Consider the following 20,748-nt stretch of genomic DNA (forward strand, 5'->3'; position numbering starts at 1 on the left):
ATCATCAATGGGACTGTCAGGTATAGCAGAGTACAGCTGAACTCAAGTCCCAGTGGTTGGACCCCCAGAGTGATCACCACCTTCTCACTTAATCTTAGTTCCCAAATCTCTGCAGAGAAAGAGAGATAAATGATCCCTTTCTATCCACCACTAGAGGGAGCTCAGGAGATTACTGTACATTTAATGAACTCAACAGTGACACAGTGTCCATCAGTTGTCATGATCCAGACCGGGTTTTGCGTCCTGTTTTCCCTTTTTCCCAGTCTGGTCATGTCAAGAGTAAACTTTTCTCAGCCTCAGTCTGGGTTCAGTTTGGCTATTTATCGCCGCTGCTTCCTGCAGGCGATGTCAGTTATAGTTTTGCCTAGTGCTGCTGTAGCTGACTCTGATTGCCTTCTCGTCTTGACTCAGTGTTTTCCTTTAGTGTGCTGACTCCCTGGTTTTGACTTGGCTTGTATACTGATCTGCTTCTGTCGTTTGTCTTTTCCGCTCCTGACCGTTACTGACTCCCTGGCTTGTCTCTGACTGTGAGTTTGCTTATTCCTTTGGTACTGCGCTACAGTCTAGGATTTGACCCGGCTTGCTTGACTTTCTGCTGCCACCTGTGGTAGCCTCACTGCAAGTCAGCTCTGTTCAGGTACAGTCCTGCTTCCACTCTACTGCCACCTAGTGAAGCCTGCACCTACCTGCACTGCCGCAGCGTGACATCAGCTCCCTCTAGTGGTCGATGCAGGCAGATAAAATTCTATCATTTTACATTTATATCGAGCTTTGAACCTGCAGAAAAGAGAAAGTGATGACACAATAAAAATACGTTAAGGCTACAACAATCTCCTACAGGTCCATCAATAGCATTGAATTATCTCTGATGAAACATTGTGAGATCGCCATTCGCCACCAGTTGCTGAAAGCGTCACTCTTGGGTCTGCTACACCTGAATACCTGCAATGTTGTTCAGTTCTTCTGATGACAGGAGGAGGAATATATAATCAATTCTCTGATGCCGAGATGATCTACCGCGTTTCACACACTGGGATACACATGAGTCATGCAGCTTATGACCGAGCATCAAATATGAGGCTTATCTCATACGTAAGGCGTTTTATAGTCGGCATATTCCTTGATTAATTACTGCGCGGAGCCTGCGGGGATTATTTACATCATTACCTGCTGGTAATAATAGGAGGGAATAATGTGCAGCAATTATCACAAATATTCACAGCAGCCGCGCCACTATGAGAATCTCACATATCACCCCAGCCGGGGGGCGCAGCGCGGATCGCCAGGCCGGGGCATGTATTTTATTCCCCCCGGCCCCTGAACCATTATCAGTCTCTGAGTCCTTTCCCCAATCTAATGTGTAATTGTAAAAATACTGATGTAATTATAGTTTGTGCTTTGACTTCCTAGTTTTCTTCTGCCATTTGCTAAAATAATAATAATAAAAAAAAGTTATAATTTTATATTTTCTTAATTGCTTTTTGGTTTTATTTTTTTTTTTTGCATAACAATTTTATAACCATAGCCCTAAATGTATCCCTAGCTATCAGTCTAACCCTAACCTCATGTCTAACCCTAAACCCATCCATTTCTAGACCTTATCCATAGTTAGGCTTTAAAAAAAAAAGTGTAAAAATATAAAAGACAGCTCTTAGTAATAATTGAAGACGGTATTGAATCATGGGCATTGCACATTTGCTGCTCATCTTCGTTCATGGATTTTTCATTGATTGCTACGCTCTGCATAGGCAGTGACTGAGATGACGAACCTCGCTTTATTACACCGAGCTTTGTCATTTTTGGTTGCTGCCTATGCATGGCGCCGCAGGCAATGGCAGTCTCATCTCACCTGTTGTGCTCTGCATGACCAGCTCAAAGTGAGGGGGCACTCACTGTGCCACTCCACGAAGTGTTGGCGGTGTAGTAGTGAATTGACATTTCTCTGTGCGGTAGTTTACTCTACACCGCTGCTATGTGGCATCATGTGGCGGTATTAGGGGCTGTCATTTGGCACTATTGGCGGTATTATTTACTATAGCGGCATTCCACATTCCCTTCTTCCTATAGACATCTTTATGTAGCAATTTTGAAGTGACATTATTATTTGGGTACTAGATGGTGCTATTATTTTTTCAATATATGGAAATATTATTTGGACAATTTCATTCCACACTACTGTGTATTGTGCTGAATGTCACTATTATATCAGCATTATATGGCAGTATTTTGTAGCCAATATATTGTCTTACTACAGATTATTGAGGGGGAAACTGGGGAAATTCCTCAGACATTTAGAAGCCTCCATCCCAGGTGATAACACCCCTACAAGACATTTCATAGTCACATCATGGTAATAGTTTGGGATTTATTTTGTCACTGCATGGCAGTATTATTTTTTTAATGTACGGCATTATTATATAATCATGATATGGCGGTATTACATGGAATATTATTTAGGCACAGTATTATGCAGGCAGTATCATAATGCATAAATACGTGAATTCTTTCAGCATTTTTGCATCATTTTTGCGGGATCATAGTGATTATTTTAATGTTACCAGTAATAAATAATTTACACTATAGCGCCACATCTAAAACCGCAGAAGTACTGGTCTGGAAAGCTCGTCCTGGTTCCTTTCAGAGCAGTAAATTGGCATCATCTGACATCCGAAAATCACTGTAAATTCTGTTTACCGGTTGTTCACTGTTCTGGCTTTCAAAGAGTTGGATCAATTTTTCCGCATGAACCAGCGAGAGGTGATGTTCTGCAGGGCGGCATCAAAGAGACGGCATTAATACAGATCCGGGCTCATTTGTTCTGAATGCGCAAAGAAGAGGTGTTAGAACAAGCAGAAAGCCGCCAGATATTGCTGAGAAGTCACAACGGGGTCGTTCTCAGTCGGAGGCTTCCACTGAACACACTTTGATTCCAGACCTCGAAAAATTCCAGTCCATCTGTGCGGGCGTCTGACATGACCCCGTAAATGTAGATCTAATAAGATTGCAGCGCTCCTGCTGATGAAAGACCGATATTTCTCCATGTCTCCATCCAGACCCTCAATAAAATCCGTGGTGTCAGAAAGGAAGAATCGTCTCCAAGGGACAGTTAGAATCAATATCAATATTGGGTTTTTCTCAAGTGCTTTTTTAGAGCATAAGTTCAGTTTTTCACAAATTTCACAGCAAAAATAAAACTTAATAAAACAAAAGCCCTGCAAATCATACACGCGATTACAGTACAGTTACAGAAAGTGACTTACAGCTGACATTCTTTCTGATGGAGTCATTCACTTTTCCCATCTGGTCCAGACCAACAAGACAACGTCTACAACCAGGACTCATCTGCAGAGCTTCCAAAGACACATCTGACTTCACATATTTCCAGCACTGTTCATATCTAATCCCAACCTTCACAAACTCCTCATCCTATTGGGGTGATCCCTGTATTACCTGTACACTGACACTATATGCAGAGCTCCTGCGTATAAAGTCACCGGTGATCAATGTATTACCTGTACACTGACACTATATACAGAGCTCCTGTGTATAATGTCACTGGTGATCACTGTATTACATGTACACTGACACTATATGCAGAGCTCCTGTGTATAAAGTCACCAGTGATCAATGTATTGCCTGTACACTATACACTATATACAGAGCTCCTGTATAATGTCACTGGTGATCACTTTATTACCTGTACACTGACACTATATGCAGAGCTCCTATGTATAATGTCACCAATGATCCCTGTATTACCTTTAGGCCATGTTCACACAGTGCGTTTTTTACCGCGGAACCGCGGCGGTTTTGCCGCTGCGGTTCCGCAGCTGTTTTCCATGCAGGGTACAGTACACTGTACCCTATGGAAAACAGGACACACTGTGCACATGGTCCGGAAATTGTAAAAAAAAAGCCGCGCTGAATAGCTCCCGGAAAAAAGAAGGAGCATGTCAATTCTTCTTCCTGAACCGCAGCGGTTCTGCACCCATAGACCTCCATTGTGAGGTCAAAATCGCAGTAAAACACGCAGATCAAAAATATATCTGCGTGTTTTACTGCGGTTTGATGTGCAGAACCGCTGCTGCAGGAAGTTCGGGGAAGCGGGCGGAAGTGCGTGGGCGGAAGTCCGTGGGCGGCGTGTGTGGTCCCGACTGTATCACGAAGAGACTGTCACTATGGAGGCATACCGTCGCATGGGGATCGATGTCGGGCGTCTGATTGATTTGGTAAGTCTGTGTGTCCGTCCCCATGCGACGATATGCCTCTATTGTGCTAAGTCGCCGTATCGGACTACTACTCCCATCCGGTATTTAGGATGGGAGAGTTGTCCCTGTGTCCGGCGACTTAGCACAATACTAAAGTTCACACCAAACACAAACACACAATACACAAACATGACACACAGTACAGTACATACAACACATAACATAGAGTATATACTCACCATACACCACACTTGTAGGCGAAGCCCTCGATCCTCAATGAAAAAATCCCAAAATAATAAAGCAAATCCATACTCCCTGTCCGCAGAATCCATAACCGAGTGTCCCACGCCGATCTCCTGCTCTCCGGTGATACACTGCCAGGAGCGAAGCTCCTAGCAGTGTATCGCGTACTGTCCCGGAGCTCAATGGCGCCGGCGTCTCGGTTAACGGCAGTACAGCTGCGTTGAACTTTCCCACGCAGCACTGCCGTTAAGCGAGAGTACCGGGGTCAATGACCGCCGGTAAACTCGCTCGCGCATGCGCAGTAACACACCGACAGGAACTATGGCTCCTGTCAGTGTGTTTCTGCAGCCATGGAGAGCAGACACATCTCTGGATGTGTCTGTTCTCCATGGAAGATCTTCGTGGGACCCTCGATGGATTTCTGCGGACAGGGCCAGGGAGTATGAATTTGTTTTTTTGTTTTGCCTTTTTTTCAGGTCGAGGGTCTTCAGGATGGATTGAGCGTGCAATAAAAGAATTGTCAAAAAGTGTGTGTCTTTATTTCATTAAAATATTTTTTCTAGTGTTTGTGTTTTTTTTTTTAACCCTTTCATTGGCTTAATAATGGATAGGCGTCTCATTGACGCCTCTCCATTATTAACCGGGCTTAATGCCACCTTACAATAGCAAGGTGGCATTAACCCCTCATTACCCCATATCCCACCGCTACACGGGAGTGGGAAGAGAGGGGCTAAGTGCCGGAATTGGCGCATCTTTTTGATGCGCCTTTTCCGGGGCGGCTGCGGGCTTATATTTGTAGCCGGGGGGGGCAAATATCCATGGCCCCTTTCCTAGGCTATGAATATAAGCCCACGGCTGTCTGCGTAGCCTTTCTGGCCTAAAAATATAGGGGGACCCCAACACGTTTTTTTTTCGGGGCCCCCTATATTTTAGTGCCAGAAAGGCTACGCAGACAGCCGTGGGCTTATATTCATAGCCTGGGAACAGCCATGGGTATTTTAACCCCTTCCCGGGCCTCAAATATTGGCCCACAGCTGTCTGCTTAGCCTTTCTGGCGTAAAAATATAGGGGGACCCCAACACGTTTTTTTTTTCGGGTCACCCTATATTTTAGTGCCAGAAAGGCTACGCAGACAGCTGTGGGTTAATATTCATAGCCTGGGAACAGCCATGGGTATTTTAACCCCTTCCCGGGCGTCAAATATTGGCCCACAGCTGTCTGCTTAGCCTTTCTGGCCTAAAAATATAGGGGGACCCCAACACATTTTTTTTTTTAGGGGGGTCCACATATATTATAGTAAACCTTATTAGGATTAATAATTGATCGGCGTCTTATTGACGCCTCGCCATTACTAACCGTGCTTAATGCCACCTTACAATAGCTTTAGGGGTAGGGTTAGGGTTAGGATCCCTGTAGGGTTAGGGTTAGGATCCCTGTAGGGTTAGGGTTAGGATCCCTGTAGGGTTAGGGTTAGGGTTAGGATCCCTTTAGGGTTAGGGTTAGGGTTAGGATCCCTTTAGGGTTAGGGTTAGGATCCCTTTAGGGTTAGGGTTAGGATCCCTGTAGGGTTAGGGTTAGGGTTAGGATCCCTTTAGGGTTAGGGTTAGGGTTAGGATCCCTGTAGGGTTAGGGTTAGGATCCCTGTAGGGTTAGGGTTAGGATCCCTGTAGGGTTAGGGTTAGGGTTAGGATCCCTTTAGGGTTAGGGTTAGGGTTAGGATCCCTGTAGGGTTAGGGTTAGGATCCCTTTAGGGTTAGGGTTAGGGTTAGGATCCCTTTAGGGTTAGGGTTAGGATCCCTGTAGGGTTAGGGTTAGGATCCCTTTAGGGTTAGGGTTAGGGTTAGGATCCCTGTAGGGTTAGGGTTAGGGTTAGGATCCCTTTAGGGTTAGGGTTAGGGTTAGGATCCCTGTAGGGTTAGGGTTAGGATCCCTGTAGGGTTAGGGTTAGGATCCCTGTAGGGTTAGGATCCCTTTAGGGTTAGGGTTAGGGTTAGGATCCCTGTAGGGTTAGGGTTAGGATCCCTTTAGGGTTAGGGTTAGGGTTAGGATCCCTTTAGGGTTAGGGTTAGGGTTAGGATCCCTGTAGGGTTAGGGTTAGGATCCCTTTAGGGTTAGGGTTAGGATCCCTGTAGGGTTAGGGTTAGGGTTAGGATCCCTTTAGGGTTAGGGTTAGGATCCCTGTAGGGTTAGGGTTAGGGTTAGGATCCCTTTAGGGTTAGGGTTAGGGTTAGGATCCCTGTAGGGTTAGGGTTAGGATCCCTAGGGTTAGGGTTAGGGTTAGGATCCCTTTAGGGTTAGGGTTAGGGTTAGGATCCCTGTAGGGTTAGGGTTAGGATCCCTTTAGGGTTAGGGTTAGGATCCCTGTAGGGTTAGGGTTAGGATCCCTGTAGGGTTAGGGTTAGGATCCCTGTAGGGTTAGGGTTAGGATCCCTGTAGGGTTAGGGTTAGGATCCTTTTGTGGTTGTGTTATGTTTAGGATCCCTTTTGGGGTAGAGTGCTTAGGGTTATGAGCCCTAACCCTACCCTAACTATTTCAGTTTATAGTGTGTTTTTTAATGAATGTTGTTGATTGTCGCACGAACCACTCAGGATTGACGGCGACAGAGCTAGTGATAAAACAACTGCACACAAGCGTTTTTATTGGTGTTTGTGTTTTCAGTTTGTGCTTGTGTTCAGTTATTAGGGGTTACTTTGAAATATTTCCAGCAATTGTGTAACATTACTTGGTCGCGCTATAGATTATGAGATGACACTATTGTATTTATTGTAGGTTCGGGATTATCCGGCCTTGTGGGACCCAGCCGATGAATCCTACAAGGATAAATATTTCAGGGAACTAGCCTGGACCAAAATTGTACGAGACCTTATCCCAGATTGGGACAAGTATCCAGGGAGTACACAGCAGCAAATTGGTAATTTTAATTAAATTTATTTAGTAAACCTTGAGTATATTAAAAATATAATTTGTTTAGATCTCACAAAAAATGTTGTTGTATTTTGTAACCTTTTTTTGGTAGATAACGATGTGAGGAAACGTTGGCGCTCAATCAGAGACCGTTTCACGAAGTTCCTGAACGAATGTTCTAAGAGTGGCTCTTCGCCGAGCAAAAGTAAATTTCCATTTAGCGAAGAGCTGCAGTTTCTTGTGTCCAGTAGGACATTGAGAAAGTAAGTTAAAATCCACTCCACATGATTATTTAAATATAATATGTTGTGCGAAAAATTGATGTTTTTTTTTTCTCCAACAGGACGGAAGGAAACATGTCGGTAGCTGATTTGGAGGACAGCGACAAAGAGGATGGAGCAGGCAGTTCCTCTGGAGTGGGAGGGACCATCTCTACCTCCACTCCCACAGCTTCTGCTGAATCAGCATCCACTTCAGCAGCTGCTGCATCAACATCTAGTTCAGCAGCTGCTGAAGCATCTGATTCCGCAGAAGCTGTGAGAGTGGAGAAGAGAGCTGTCTATCCGGTGGCAGCAGAGAAAAAACAAAAAAAAACAAAGATAAACCAAGATGACCAAACTGTCCAAATCGCTTGCGACACGTTAGATCTATTAAAAAAATCTAGTTCTGATGACCACTGCGACTCCTTCGCACTAACTGTGGCAAGAAAAACACGCTCCCTGCCACCGGATAGACAATCTCTTTTCATGTCCATGGTCCAGATGTCCCTCACTGCTCTGGAGGACCCTGCTCCGATATCTCCATACAATGAAGTTCTGATGGGGGTGTTGGGACTTTTCAGGCCCCGACACTGAACACCGGAAACACCAGCTACCAGACCCCAGTATTTGGCCCACAGCCAAGTTACTTCTGGAGATAGAGGAAGTTCGCAGCATATGGGGGGAGCACCATATCAATCAGAGGGATCAAATTTCCTCTATTCTCCAGAATATACTTTTCTGAATTGAACATGGGCAAAAATTTACAGTGGCACCGAGTTTTTTTTGGTTTGTTTTTTAGCTCCAGTTGCCGGTTGGCTTTGAAAGGGGCTTTTTTTTGGTTTTTTATAATTGAAAAATCTTTTGTAAATATTGCAAAGAATTTGTGTTCTTTTAAATATATTATATTTCAAACATAATATTCTCTTCTTTATTACAATACGGTCAAGGCCGCTATCCTGGGTTTATGGGCTATCAATTAGTGGTTTATGTGTTGATGTGTTAACAATTGTATACGTCATACTGCTATTATTTTCATAAAACACAAAATTTTTTGTAGCCAAAAAAAACAAAAAAAAAATAATTACACCCAAATAGATTTTTTATTGATATTACAATCAATTATTTAACACAGTTTTTTTGGTAACATGAAACAAAAAAATTTTTTTTCAAACTTTTGTGTTGGTTGCTGGCGTTTCTCATTCTTCGGGATGTTGTCAAAACTGTTATCAGCGATGTCGGCAACATTTCTGGGGGGGTCAGTGTAGATGCATCCTTCTCTGCTGGTCAGGCTGCTCAACACCAGCACAGGAGTATTGCCAGTGCACGGCACCTTCAGGACTCATAAAGTAGTCAGTGAAGGATTCTCTCACACGCACACCAGAGTTGGACGGCCTGCCCAGACCCCCGTTGTCAACTGGATTAAATACTGGCTGCTGGTACTCCACATCAACGTCAGTGTTGTACTCACGAGCATAGTTGTGGAGTACACAGCAAGCCTTTATCACAGCATCAACGGTGTCTGTGTCCAACTGAATGGCAGTGTGAAAGATCCTCCACTGACTAGTCATGATCCCAAAGGTGCATTCCACATATCTGCGTGCACGACTCAGCCGATAATTAAAAATCCTCCGTCGGGCATCCAGTCCCCTTCGTGGGTATGGGCGCAGCAGGGTTGTCGTTAAGGGAAACGCCTCATCCGATACCATCACGAACGGCACTGGATGTGTGGAACCCGGCAAAGGTCGTGGGGCTGGGAGCGTGCCGCCATCTCGAAGAATTTGCATCCCAATCTGTGACGTTCGCAACACCCGAGAATCCCCAGTACTACCATAGGCACCAACGTCAATGGCAACAAATTTGTAATGGGCATCAGCCACCGCCATCAGGACCACTGAAAAATACTTCTTATAATAAAAGAAGCGTGATCCTGATCGTGGTGGCTGCTGAACCCGAACATGTTTACCATCGACTGCACCTATGCAGTTTGGGAAATTGGCCACAGACTGAAAGCCTGCTGCAACCTGCAGCCAAGTCTCCTCGGTTGGGGAAGGCATCACCATGGGCTGCAACTTCTGCCAGATGACGGTACATGTACACCTCACAATGTTAGAGATGGTAGATTTACCAACTCTAAATTGGAGGTGCAGGGATGTATAGCTCTCTCCTGTGGCCAAAAATCTGAAAAGAAACAAAAAAGAAAATTAGAAATGTCACACAAAAAGGTAATTACAACATGTCACAAGTTAAGGCCGCTATTATATGCGTCCAGCACCATTCAATAATGCTGGCATTAACACCCAGCACAACACAAAGGGTGTAAAAAACATTAATAAAAGGCCTGATGGGACTTGTGCACACACGCATGCGAGATATGACCAAGTGTTGCATGGTAATCCCCGGACCTGCTGCATGCACTCCGTTGTGGAGCGTGCGGCTCCATGTATTGGTATGTGGGTGCACACTCCGCTCCAGAGTGCAGGCGGCAGAGCCGGGGTTTACCATGCAACACTCGGCCGTATCTCACGTGTGTGTGTGTATGTGTGCCCCCCGTCCAACAAGAGGACTGGGTGGGTTTAATCACACATACTGGACACACACACAAGTAAAATACAGACCTAACAACATTCCCCCAAAAAATTGTTACTTACCGCAAGGTGATGAGCAGCCTTTCTTCAGCAGAGATGGACTTCCTCATCACCGTGTCTTGCAGTGTTAAATGGGGTGCCAGGATGGTGAGCAGTCTGTCAAAGGCAATAATTGGTAACCGACAAAACGATATAAATTTTTCAGGATATCTGAAAATTGCAAAAGAACAACAAAAAAGGGTTACTTCACAAGTATTGCTAGCCAAAAAAGGTAAATTAGTCATTCTATATATTTCTACTTACCTCCTCAAATCATTGTACAGCACATGAAAGTGCCCCTTCTCAGTTCGGTCTGCTACAAGCGGGTGCACCCACAATCGTTTCTGCACACGTCTTCTCTGCCGCCGCTAAATAGAAAAATAAAAAAATATTTCGTAAACACAACAATTAGAAAAATATATCAAACATGCAAGGAAAACAATGTCGATTATGTAAGGGTACGTGTCCACATTCAGGAAGGCCCACCCCATTCTGGGACGCAATGATGCCAGATGTGTTCATTGTACAAATCCAGCATCATCACACCCGACGTATAGGGTCCTCTTTTATTCATTGCGGAGCCGCAGTTTCACAACAAGGAACACGGACATGCTGTGATCATAAAAGACGCGCAGCATGTCCGGAGTCGCAGGGCTGACGGATGACACACAGTGGACACGTGATTTCATGACATCACCTCCAGTATGCTGACATGTGGACGCTGCATGTTTGGCGCTGCGGCCACACGCAGCGCCAAACATACAACGTTTCCAGAATGTGGACAAGTACCCATAACCCAATATATAAAACAAACAGACATCTGCTTACCTGACATGCATGTCGATTCAAAATTAGAAGCATCAACCCCAGGATCGCAATCCGGTGTGGCGTGCGGAGCTGGATCCGTGGGCTGTCATCTGGACGACGCTCTGCACGTCCACTCATTTTGATGTGTAAGTTCCAAAATGGAGGATGGAAGAAGAAAAGGGTTGGACAAGGAAATGACATCATTTTTTTTTTTTTTCCCCCCCCACTGCAGTAAACTTTATTTCTGTCAAACAGACAATCTGCAGACAAAACTGCATCAAAAAAACGCACTAAAAAACGCACCAAAAAACGCACCAAAAAACGCACCAAAAACGCACCAAAAACGCACCAAAAAACGCACCTGCGTTTTCTGCAGAGACCTGCGGTTTCAGTCAGGAAAAAAAAAGGATGGAAATCCTGAACGTGTGAACATAGCCCACTGACATTATATACAGAGCTCCTGCATATAATGTTACTGGTGATCACTGTATTACCTGTACACTGACACTATACACAGAGCTCCTGTATAATGTCACTGGTGATCACTTTATTACCTGTACACTGACACTATATGCAGAGCTCCTATGTATAATGTCACCAATGATCCCTGTATTACCTTTACACTGACATTATATACAGAGCTCCTGCATATAATGTTACTGGTGATCACTGTATTACCTGTACACTGACACTATACACAGAGCTCCTGTGTATAAAGTCACCAGTGATCAATGTATTACCTGTACACTGACACTATATACAGAGTTCATGTGTATAATGTCACCAGTGCTTACAATACCAACGATTAAGGGGGTGCTCACTGTATATATAGGTGCCAGGAGAAAAAAAGAGAGGGAATCCTTTTGGATTCATACTCTCCAGACTCTCACCCCATTAGGACTAAATAGGGATTATGAGGTCTCATATTAGTTTCCTTTTGGCTTCAGATCTCTTTTCTTTGGAGATTTTCCACTTGGTCCATTTATCTATTATAGCTGATATCATAATGTATGCTTTATATTATTCATGTTTATTGGATGTATTCTCCATCTTGGCTCCCTGATTCATAGGTATTCATTTACCAAGATCTGATATATTTATGAATTTACTTTAGGCACTATATGTTCCATTATACTATCCGCTGACTATTTTATTCATTATTTTGTTATTACTTATTCATCAAATAGTCAATAAGTTTATGTTGTTAATATTATTCATTAAGTGGTAAATTGTCTCTGTATTTGGCATGATGTCGCAATATAGTTATAAAATAGCGGTGACCGGCTTACCATTGATTGTACGTTTCTCTTTCTCTTTTCTCTCCTCTTTTGCAGCACGCAGGAGGGAATCCTAGCTAGAACGTCACTATACCGGCGCATGCGCAGTTGCAGTCCGACTTCGGCTTTGTCCGGCGGCACTCGGCTTTTCCGATCTGCACCTGATTCACCTGACTCACTTGCGCTCCACCTCTTGAGGTCAGTTTTATGACCCGGATATATTTAACACTGCACGTTCATCGCACCAGTTAAAAAGCCGGTTTACCACATACCGTTCACCTTCATTTCGGACGGTCACTGCCTCCCGGACCTCCACACCGGATACACTAGCGGCGCCTGTCTCTTAGGTATTTTGTCTTGCAGGAGATTTTTTAGCTGGTCTTCCGCAATATACGGGGTTTGAGTTTATTTGATGTGTTTCTCTTTTGTTTCTCCTAGTGGGAGTTCCACCCTTATACCAAGGCTGATAAGTAATATACCTTTGGCTTATTTCTCTTAGTAATATATCTTTGGCTCATTTCTCATAGCTTTGTACTTATATGGCTGCATTCACAGTATATTATAGCCATAGTATTGCACTTATTAGTGTTTCTTCAGTTTACTTTTTTCTTTATAGCAGTTTCCTCTGGCAGCGGTTTTTTCTTAGTATCAGTTTCTTCTTAGTACCAGCGGTTTTGAGTACCAGCGTTTTCTGGAAGTTGTTATTTACATATCATTATACTTATGTTTTTTTCTGTTATGTCAGCGGTTGTATACCTCTATAAGAATTAGTGCCGACATCTCTTTTAATGTTACCTATTGGAGGGTGTACACTGAGCTGTTGCTCCTTCTTTCTCTCTTTCTTTTCATGTATATTTATTTTTCTTATTTTCTCATTATTTTTCTCATTTTCTCATGGTCCTTGGCTTCCCTTGATTTATAGGTGGAATTACCGTAAAATATTACCGTAAAATATTATCGCATAATATTGGATAGTATTATTATCCTTTCTATGTCCACATTGCTAACTAGTGAGGAGTATAGGTTGGTGAATCCTAGATGATACTCGGTTTAATCTTGATATGAACCACGGTTCACAAAGTGTATCGCTGTGAAGTATAACAGTGTTTCATGTATTTTTATTGTATTTTTATTGTTTATGTTTATTTGTATATGGAAACTGTATTTTATTTGCATTTTTGCTTACATATGTTTGTGTATATTACAGACAGTAATCTCTTGAAAAAGGCACAAAAAGCCGAAACGTTGAGAACCATATACACTGTTTATTATCATTCAACCATCATATGTGGATTCCCACCAACATTGTGTCTTGTAATAAAGAAGGTTTTCCTGAAAATCTACCATTTTCTGTCTTGAGTGCCGGAGTTTCGTTTTTATTCATATTGTCACCAGTGATCACTGTATTACCTGTACAGAGCTCCTGTGTATAATGTCACCAGTGATCACTGTATTACCTGTACAGAGCTCCTGTGTATAATGTCACCAGTGATCACTGTATTACCTGTACAGAGCTCCTGTGTATAATGTCACCAGTGATCACTGTATTACCTGTACAGAGCTCCTGTGTATAATGTCACCAGTGATCACTGTATTACCTGTACAGAGCTCCTGTGTATAATGTCACCAGTGATCACTGTATTACCTGTACAGAGCTCCTGTGTATAATGTCACCAGTGATCACTGTATTACCTGTACAGAGCTCCTGTGTATAATGTCACCAGTGATCACTGTATTACCTGTACAGAGCTCCTGTGTATAATGTCACCAGTGATCACTGTATTACCTGTACAGAGCTCCTGTGTATAATGTCACTGGTGATTACTGTATTACCTGTACACTATGCAGAGCTCCTGTGTATAATGTCACTGGTGATCACTGTATTACCTGTACACTGACATTATATACAAAGCTCCTGTATATAATGTCACCTGTGATCACTGTATTACCTGTACACTGACACTATATACAGAAGACCTGTGTATAATGTCACTGATGATCACTGTATTACCTGTACACTGACACTATATACAGAGCTCCTGTATAGTGTCACTGGTGATCTCTGTATTATCTATACACTGACACTATATACAGAGCTCCTGTATAAAATGTCACAGGTGATCACTGCATTACCTGTGCACTCACACTATATACAGAGCTCCTGTGTATACTGTCACCGGTGATCTCTGTATTATCTGTACACTGACACTATATACAGAGCTGTATATAATGTCACTGGTGATCACTGTATTACCTGTGCACTGACACTATATACAGAGCTCCTGTATAATGCACTCCCCATAGGCCTCCATACAGTATAATTCACTCCCCTTAAAAAAATACAATACTCACCTCTCTAATTTTCCCCGCTGCTCCGAGCGCCCGCTCATCTCAGCACAGTGTTGGCCATATACTGATGTCATCGCTCCTGCTGTCCATGTCTGCATCATTGACGTCAGACGCAGAAGTGGAATGATGGGAAAGGGAGCTTATGCTCCCTCATCATTGCTTTCAACTGTATCAGCATCCAGCCAATACAGTTGTACTACGGATGACGGGTGGGTGGGAGGGTGGTTGGGGTTCGGTGTTGGCAATGGGCCCCACATTCTGATCAAGGGCCCCACAGTGGCCAAGTGGCAGTGCAGGGAGACCAAGTGCCGCAGATTGTGACTGTATTGGCGCACCGTGCACGTAGATACAGAAACGTAGCTCCAGGTGGGACCCTCAGAGAGTGGGGCCCTGGGCGACCGCCCCCTCTGCCTCCTTGGTAGCTATGCTGTAGACCTACCCTTTAATGATCACACAATAGGGCTGCTCTCTTTATATGCAGATGTGGGACCTCACTCGTGGACTGTGCACTCGTGGTGGATCGGAGATTACTATTGGTATCGCCTGCACTGAGGGGCTCATGCTCCCCTATATTATACACCATCGTGCTGAAGCTTCGGATCTGTCATTCTCACATTTTTTTGTCATTTATCACGTTCTCTAAACAGTAATATTCTGCAAATGATGCGTTCACTGCTCACCCGCCCTCGTGATGTTCACTTTGTGGGAATTAATGGGAACATCATGATGCAGCCATACGTGTTGATTTATTCATCACTTTATAAGAAATGTTTTTCTTCTGTGGAAACTTTTTAATTAAAATTCAATCGGAGTCTTTGTTTTGAGAAAAAAAGAAATAAAGAAGCTCACTGAGTCAATATAGTTAGGGATACTCCGGAAAGTTGATGCATGGCTGTCAATTTCGGCTGGTGAAGCTCAGCTATAGTAGAAGTGAAGAAGAAAAAATGGATTTTCCATCTTCCATTTATAAAATTAATCTTTTTATTTAAAATTCATCGAAACAGGAGGATCCATAATGAGGATAAAACCTTACACATTTGTGGCGTACACTACGCCCTAGGGCCTTAGTCTTATGAACACAGTCTTGGTTTTGCATTTCTTTTCCGGATGCCGCATCTGCACTGTGACCATTAAAGGGGTTGTCTCGCATAAATAAAAAATATTACCAGATGCACGGATAGGGGTGAAAATAATAAAATCAGGCATACTCAGCTATTGTCAGTCATCCCCATGGATCCAGCACCGGTGGTCCACCAGAAGAGAAGACGTCACTGTTCTTCTGTCACAAGACTGCTGAGACCTGTGATTGGCTGCCTCTGCCATGTGACAAGAATGGCGCGAGATCTGCTCTTTCTCTGATCACATCGCTCTGATGTAGTCTGGAGGTGATCTGAGCTATTGTCCTGTTGCAACAAAACAGATGGTCCCACCAAGTGCAAACTAAGTGGATCGGTGGTCATTGTAGAACCCTGTGGTTGCCATGCTGGTAAGTCTAACATGAATTTGGAATAAATCTCCAATAAAGTTACCAATAAGTCCCGCACACCATGACACCTCTCCTGGATGCATCACACTGGGCACTATACATGTAGAAACCATCCATTCACGTATTTTGTGTCTCACATTTTCATTCATCAGACAACACTACAGATTTCCACTGACTTAATGTCCAGCACCTGTGTCATTTAGTTTGCAGTCTGCGGTAGAGGCTTCTTTGTAGCAATTTGGCTATAAAAGTATTCTTCCCGAGGGATGTTTCTGCTACTTGATGTCCATGCATCATTTCTGGTGGCTGTTATCTGAGGTGCTGTCAATTTGCAGTTTCTGAGGCTTGTAACTGATGAACTTATCCTCTGCAGCAGTGTTCATTCTTTACCTTGCTTTCCTGAGGTGATCGTCATGAGAGCCAATTTCATCATACCAATTGATTATTTTCATGACTGCATTTGAGGATACCTTCAAGGTTCTAGCAATTTTCCAGAATGACGGACTTTCAGGTCTTAAAGTAATAATGGATTATCATTGCTCTATACTTAGTGGATGGTTCTTGCCATATTTTGACTTAGAACAGGTATGGAATATGGCTCAGCACAGTATGGAGCCGGGCATCAACCCTGCTCTGAAAAACACTCCTTATGAGTGGAAATACTTTCTGATTCCACAAATTAACTGTGGAGAAGACGTACCTGTTCATTGGAAGCCATCCCAGGTGCTGACATGGTGAAACTGCTGGAGAGAATGCCAAGGGGGTATAAAACTGTCATCAGATTAAATAGGGGCACTGTGAGGAATTTGAGGTGCAACACACATTCTAGTTTGTTTCACATGTGTTTCTTTACTCCTTTTTACCATATTTTTTCCGTGGTGATTTTGCCGCCTTCAGTCTGAATCTATAATGTGCACGTTCCAATAAGAACAAGGAAAACCACTGAACGAACAGGGGTGTCCTAACCTTTGATTGGTACTGGCTAAAGACTTATCTAAAATATGACCTAGAAGAGACTTCAGCATCTCTAGCAGTCACACATAGAAGAGTCGCTGACGGACATTTGGGCCCAATTGGGGTTGGGTTTATGTGAACTTCACCCAAACTGGCAATTTTGGGGTAGAACATGAAAGCCAAAGGGGTGGTTCTTAAGCAATCTTTGCCCAAAAGTGGGTGTTCCTAAGCAGTTTTGGTGGATGGTACTGGACGGTCTCTGCCTAGGGTTTGAATTTTATGATTTTAGTCATTAGGATGTTAGTCAATGTGCCCAATGGACAATACGATGTCCTAGACAGTCGATTCCTTCCTCCATCTGGTCGTGGCAATTCCGTCGGCTATCATCATCCTACAGACCTGCGTCAGGGTATTCTCCATGTGACACCCGTCCTGCGATGCTGGACACATGGCGTTACTAAGCCTTGGCCGTCGTCTTGCTTGCTCCGGCCTCACTGATCCAATCATAGAATGATGCATCGTTCTCCGTCTTTATGTATCTTTAATAGGAATTAAATTAATCACATTTCACAAAGAGCCGAGCGCCCCCAGTCCTCCTCCTCCTCCTCCTCGTGGGTCACCGTCCTGTGATGAATGAGGGAATTTTTTTTTTTAAGAATTGCTCATTTGCTTCTGTGAAGGAGCAGACGGCACGGCTGAGTGATGCCACCACAATGCCCGAGACGTCTTCTGTACAATATTTATTCAAGCTGATGATTTGCACTTCAAAAGATGTATTGTCATCGTGGAAAATGTTCTAGGAGCTAAATCTAATTACATTTTTCTGTTCACTCGCTTTTTATTTATAACTTAACACAGGATTTCTAGTGAGCGCCGTCTGCCACCCCTATGTGCCGCCTGTGAGGCACCACCACGTGGTGGCCAGCAAGTCACGAGTACTGGATCCTGGTTCCTCCAAGCATTGGATAAAGTATGGAGATGTAAAGATTATCAAAAGTTCCACTCGGGCTAAACTCTGACCACTTCATTGATAAAAAAAAAAAAGGTTGGCAAAAAAAGATTTTTTTAAAAGTTGCATATTTTTGAGCCTAAAAATTTGCATCTTTAGCCAACATAATTGTGGGTCAGTGCTCTTCATAAATACCCTCCTATATATTTGGGTATGAAACCCATTATTAGCTAATTCCCATAATTTTTGCTGCTTATGATTACATACTTTCCAACAAGTCCAATTTTCCTGTGGTAGTTACTTGAACTTTAGCAAAACTCTGCCCAAAGTGTGTTTGGGGTTGTTTCTGGCTGTTGTGGGTGGACAGAGCCTAAACGTCCATAATTTTTTGTCCCTGATGAAGGATTTTACATCCGAAACGCGCGTCGGGGTGCGCTTTGGTTGGATCTTACATTGCCACTTAAAGGTACAGGTAGTCTCATAAATTATTTCCCCTTATCACCTTTCTTGTTTATTTATTGTGACTCTTGCACGGTGGTGCTTCCTGCCCACTCTTCACACTGTTTATTTGCGCTATTGCACCTTTTTATATGGTGTTTTGGCCATATGGCCAAAGTATATTACATTATGGGTTATATTATTTTTTATTAACCCCATTGACACTCTTGTGTGATATTTGCATTCATTTTTATCCTTTTTTTAGCACCAGTGGTACACATTTTTATATATATTTTTATCCGTTTTTATGAGAGTCCCGTTATTAACCTCCTTCCTTTTTTTGGCATACTGTATATTTACCTACAAATTTTTATCCATATTTTTGTGATTTTATTGTTGTGATTGTATTTTTTATATCCCTCCATATGTGCACATATATATATGCTATTACCATTACTTAATAAAGAAATATTGTTATTATATATATACCCTTGCCACGTCTCTTATTTTGGAACTGGGTCCCTAGCTCTGGTGGTTGGTGTTTTTCTGCTGTCAAGTGGTTCCCACTTATCTTCTTTGTTTTCACTGGGGTCTTCATAAGAATTTATTTCAAGATATATATATATTTTTTTCCTTATATAAATATATACTGCCCCTTTAGTGCTAACAATTTGTATCTCTGATTCTGGCCAATCAGAATACGGCTGCGCCCACATAGACTGTATCTGAAAAATCAAGGCAGGTCTTCACCAATGAAGGAGATCTAATGGGTGGTTTGATAAGAAAGGGGTTACCTGAAGACAATGTGAGAATTGCTTTCCTGACATGCCCATTAAGCAGAATTACCAAAAATACGCACATGAGAAATTAGACCACCCCCCCAAGAAAAGTATGCGACTACCATTCTGGTCCTGGTGTCTAGAGTGGATCACGTCTTCCTGGGAGATCTGGAGTTAGAAGATCACTATGTGTTGTGAATCGCAGATCTTTCATTTAGCCGGTGTTTTTGGGTTTCATATTAAATGGATTTTGCTTCCTTTGGTGCTGAAGAGGTTAACGACCCTTTCTATGCTAGTTACAAACATGCAGCTCCATCTCACAGCTGTTCCTGACCTGGTCATTTCCTCTCCCTATAAAATCTGGTCAGACCTTCTTTTCCCTGCCAGTGAAGCTCCTTGGATTCGTGTGCTGAATTAGAGATCGTTGTTGCTACTGGATATTGTTACGTGCTGTTTTTGGGTGTATGCTTTCATCTCTGTCCTATTCCCATTTGGTTGGTACATTCCTATCCTTCCCTATATACCTCTCAACCTTTGGTGAGTGTTTTTGTATATTTTTTTATTTCTGTTATTCCTGTCTGTCTTATGTGTTGATACACTATCATTTCTGTCTCGGGCCTCCTGTCAAGGGGTGGGGACAGCTTAGGGTGAAACAGGAGAACAGTACGACTGGTGGCCCAAACCTTCTCACCATTAGAGGTACCTTTTGGGAGCATGGCTAGTTAGGGCCCCAGTCCTACGGAAAGTTCAGGGTCCCTTTCCATAATCACGTGCAGTCACAACGTGACACCAGGAGGCCAACCAAGACTAATCTCTCAATCGTAGATTTGTTAGTATTTTTGTAGCTGGGTTTTGGTCCCACACATGCACATCCAAGGAAGGGGGGGTTCTTCTCATGTTTGGGGTCCCAGAAAGGAGAACCGCTCTGTAATTTACTACCACTGTCGGGGCACCACTACTTCCATACATTACATGATTTCAGTGGAGGCCATGTATCTCTGCGGGAAATATGTGTGGTGGCCAAAACTTCTGCTTGAGCCAAAGAGGCCACATTCTTAGCTCAGTTTCCTATCAGCATTTTGCCAAATGACCTCAGTTTTGCTACAAAAGCAAAAGGAAAAAAATCTTATTCTCCCAGCTTGGTTCTTACTCATATCCTACAGTTCAGTTCTGTTACATGTATTTCCTAATAAAATAGAATGTTTCCCTTTTGGATTTTACACTTGCAATTGCTTTTTTTTTTTTCTTCTGTCCGAATTGACTAAAGTGGGCACATGTGGTCCCGGACTTTTGGCAGGAGCGCGGGCACTGCTTCATTATAGATGATACACTGATATTAAGGAGCAGTGGAAACAGAGGGGACGTCTCCTCTCATCCTACCGAGAACATTGTATTCTTCCTGAATAATTAATCGTTTTTGTATTATTAAAGGTCATAACTCAGACGATGTCGCCCAGTGATGACAGCAG

The 20,748-nt window shown here is 43.1% G+C and overlaps 2 protein-coding genes across 2 annotated transcripts; one reads left to right on the forward strand and one right to left on the reverse strand.

Annotated features, from left to right (window-relative positions):
* Nucleotides 1–4,168: 4,168 nt before the first annotated feature.
* Nucleotides 4,169–8,412, forward strand: LOC138648926 (uncharacterized). The gene is made up of 4 exons (XM_069738910.1): nucleotides 4,169–4,229; nucleotides 7,222–7,363; nucleotides 7,469–7,619; nucleotides 7,700–8,412. The coding sequence occupies exons 1-4, from the start codon at nucleotides 4,179–4,181 to the stop codon at nucleotides 8,208–8,210; spliced, it is 855 nt and encodes a 284-aa protein (XP_069595011.1). The 5' UTR covers nucleotides 4,169–4,178; the 3' UTR covers nucleotides 8,211–8,412.
* Nucleotides 8,413–8,702: 290 nt separating this feature from the next.
* LOC138648910 (uncharacterized) lies at nucleotides 8,703–11,253 on the reverse strand. Its single transcript, XM_069738888.1, has 4 exons — nucleotides 11,069–11,253; nucleotides 10,505–10,608; nucleotides 10,265–10,411; nucleotides 8,703–9,794 (listed from the first exon to the last, which is right to left on the reverse strand). The coding sequence occupies exons 1-4, from the start codon at nucleotides 11,249–11,251 to the stop codon at nucleotides 8,873–8,875; spliced, it is 1,356 nt and encodes a 451-aa protein (XP_069594989.1). The 5' UTR covers nucleotides 11,252–11,253; the 3' UTR covers nucleotides 8,703–8,872.
* Nucleotides 11,254–20,748: the final 9,495 nt, after the last annotated feature.

The sequence above is a fragment of the Ranitomeya imitator genome, chromosome 9 (genome assembly GCF_032444005.1).
Source record: "Ranitomeya imitator isolate aRanImi1 chromosome 9, aRanImi1.pri, whole genome shotgun sequence".
Lineage (NCBI taxonomy): Eukaryota > Metazoa > Chordata > Amphibia > Anura > Dendrobatidae > Ranitomeya > Ranitomeya imitator.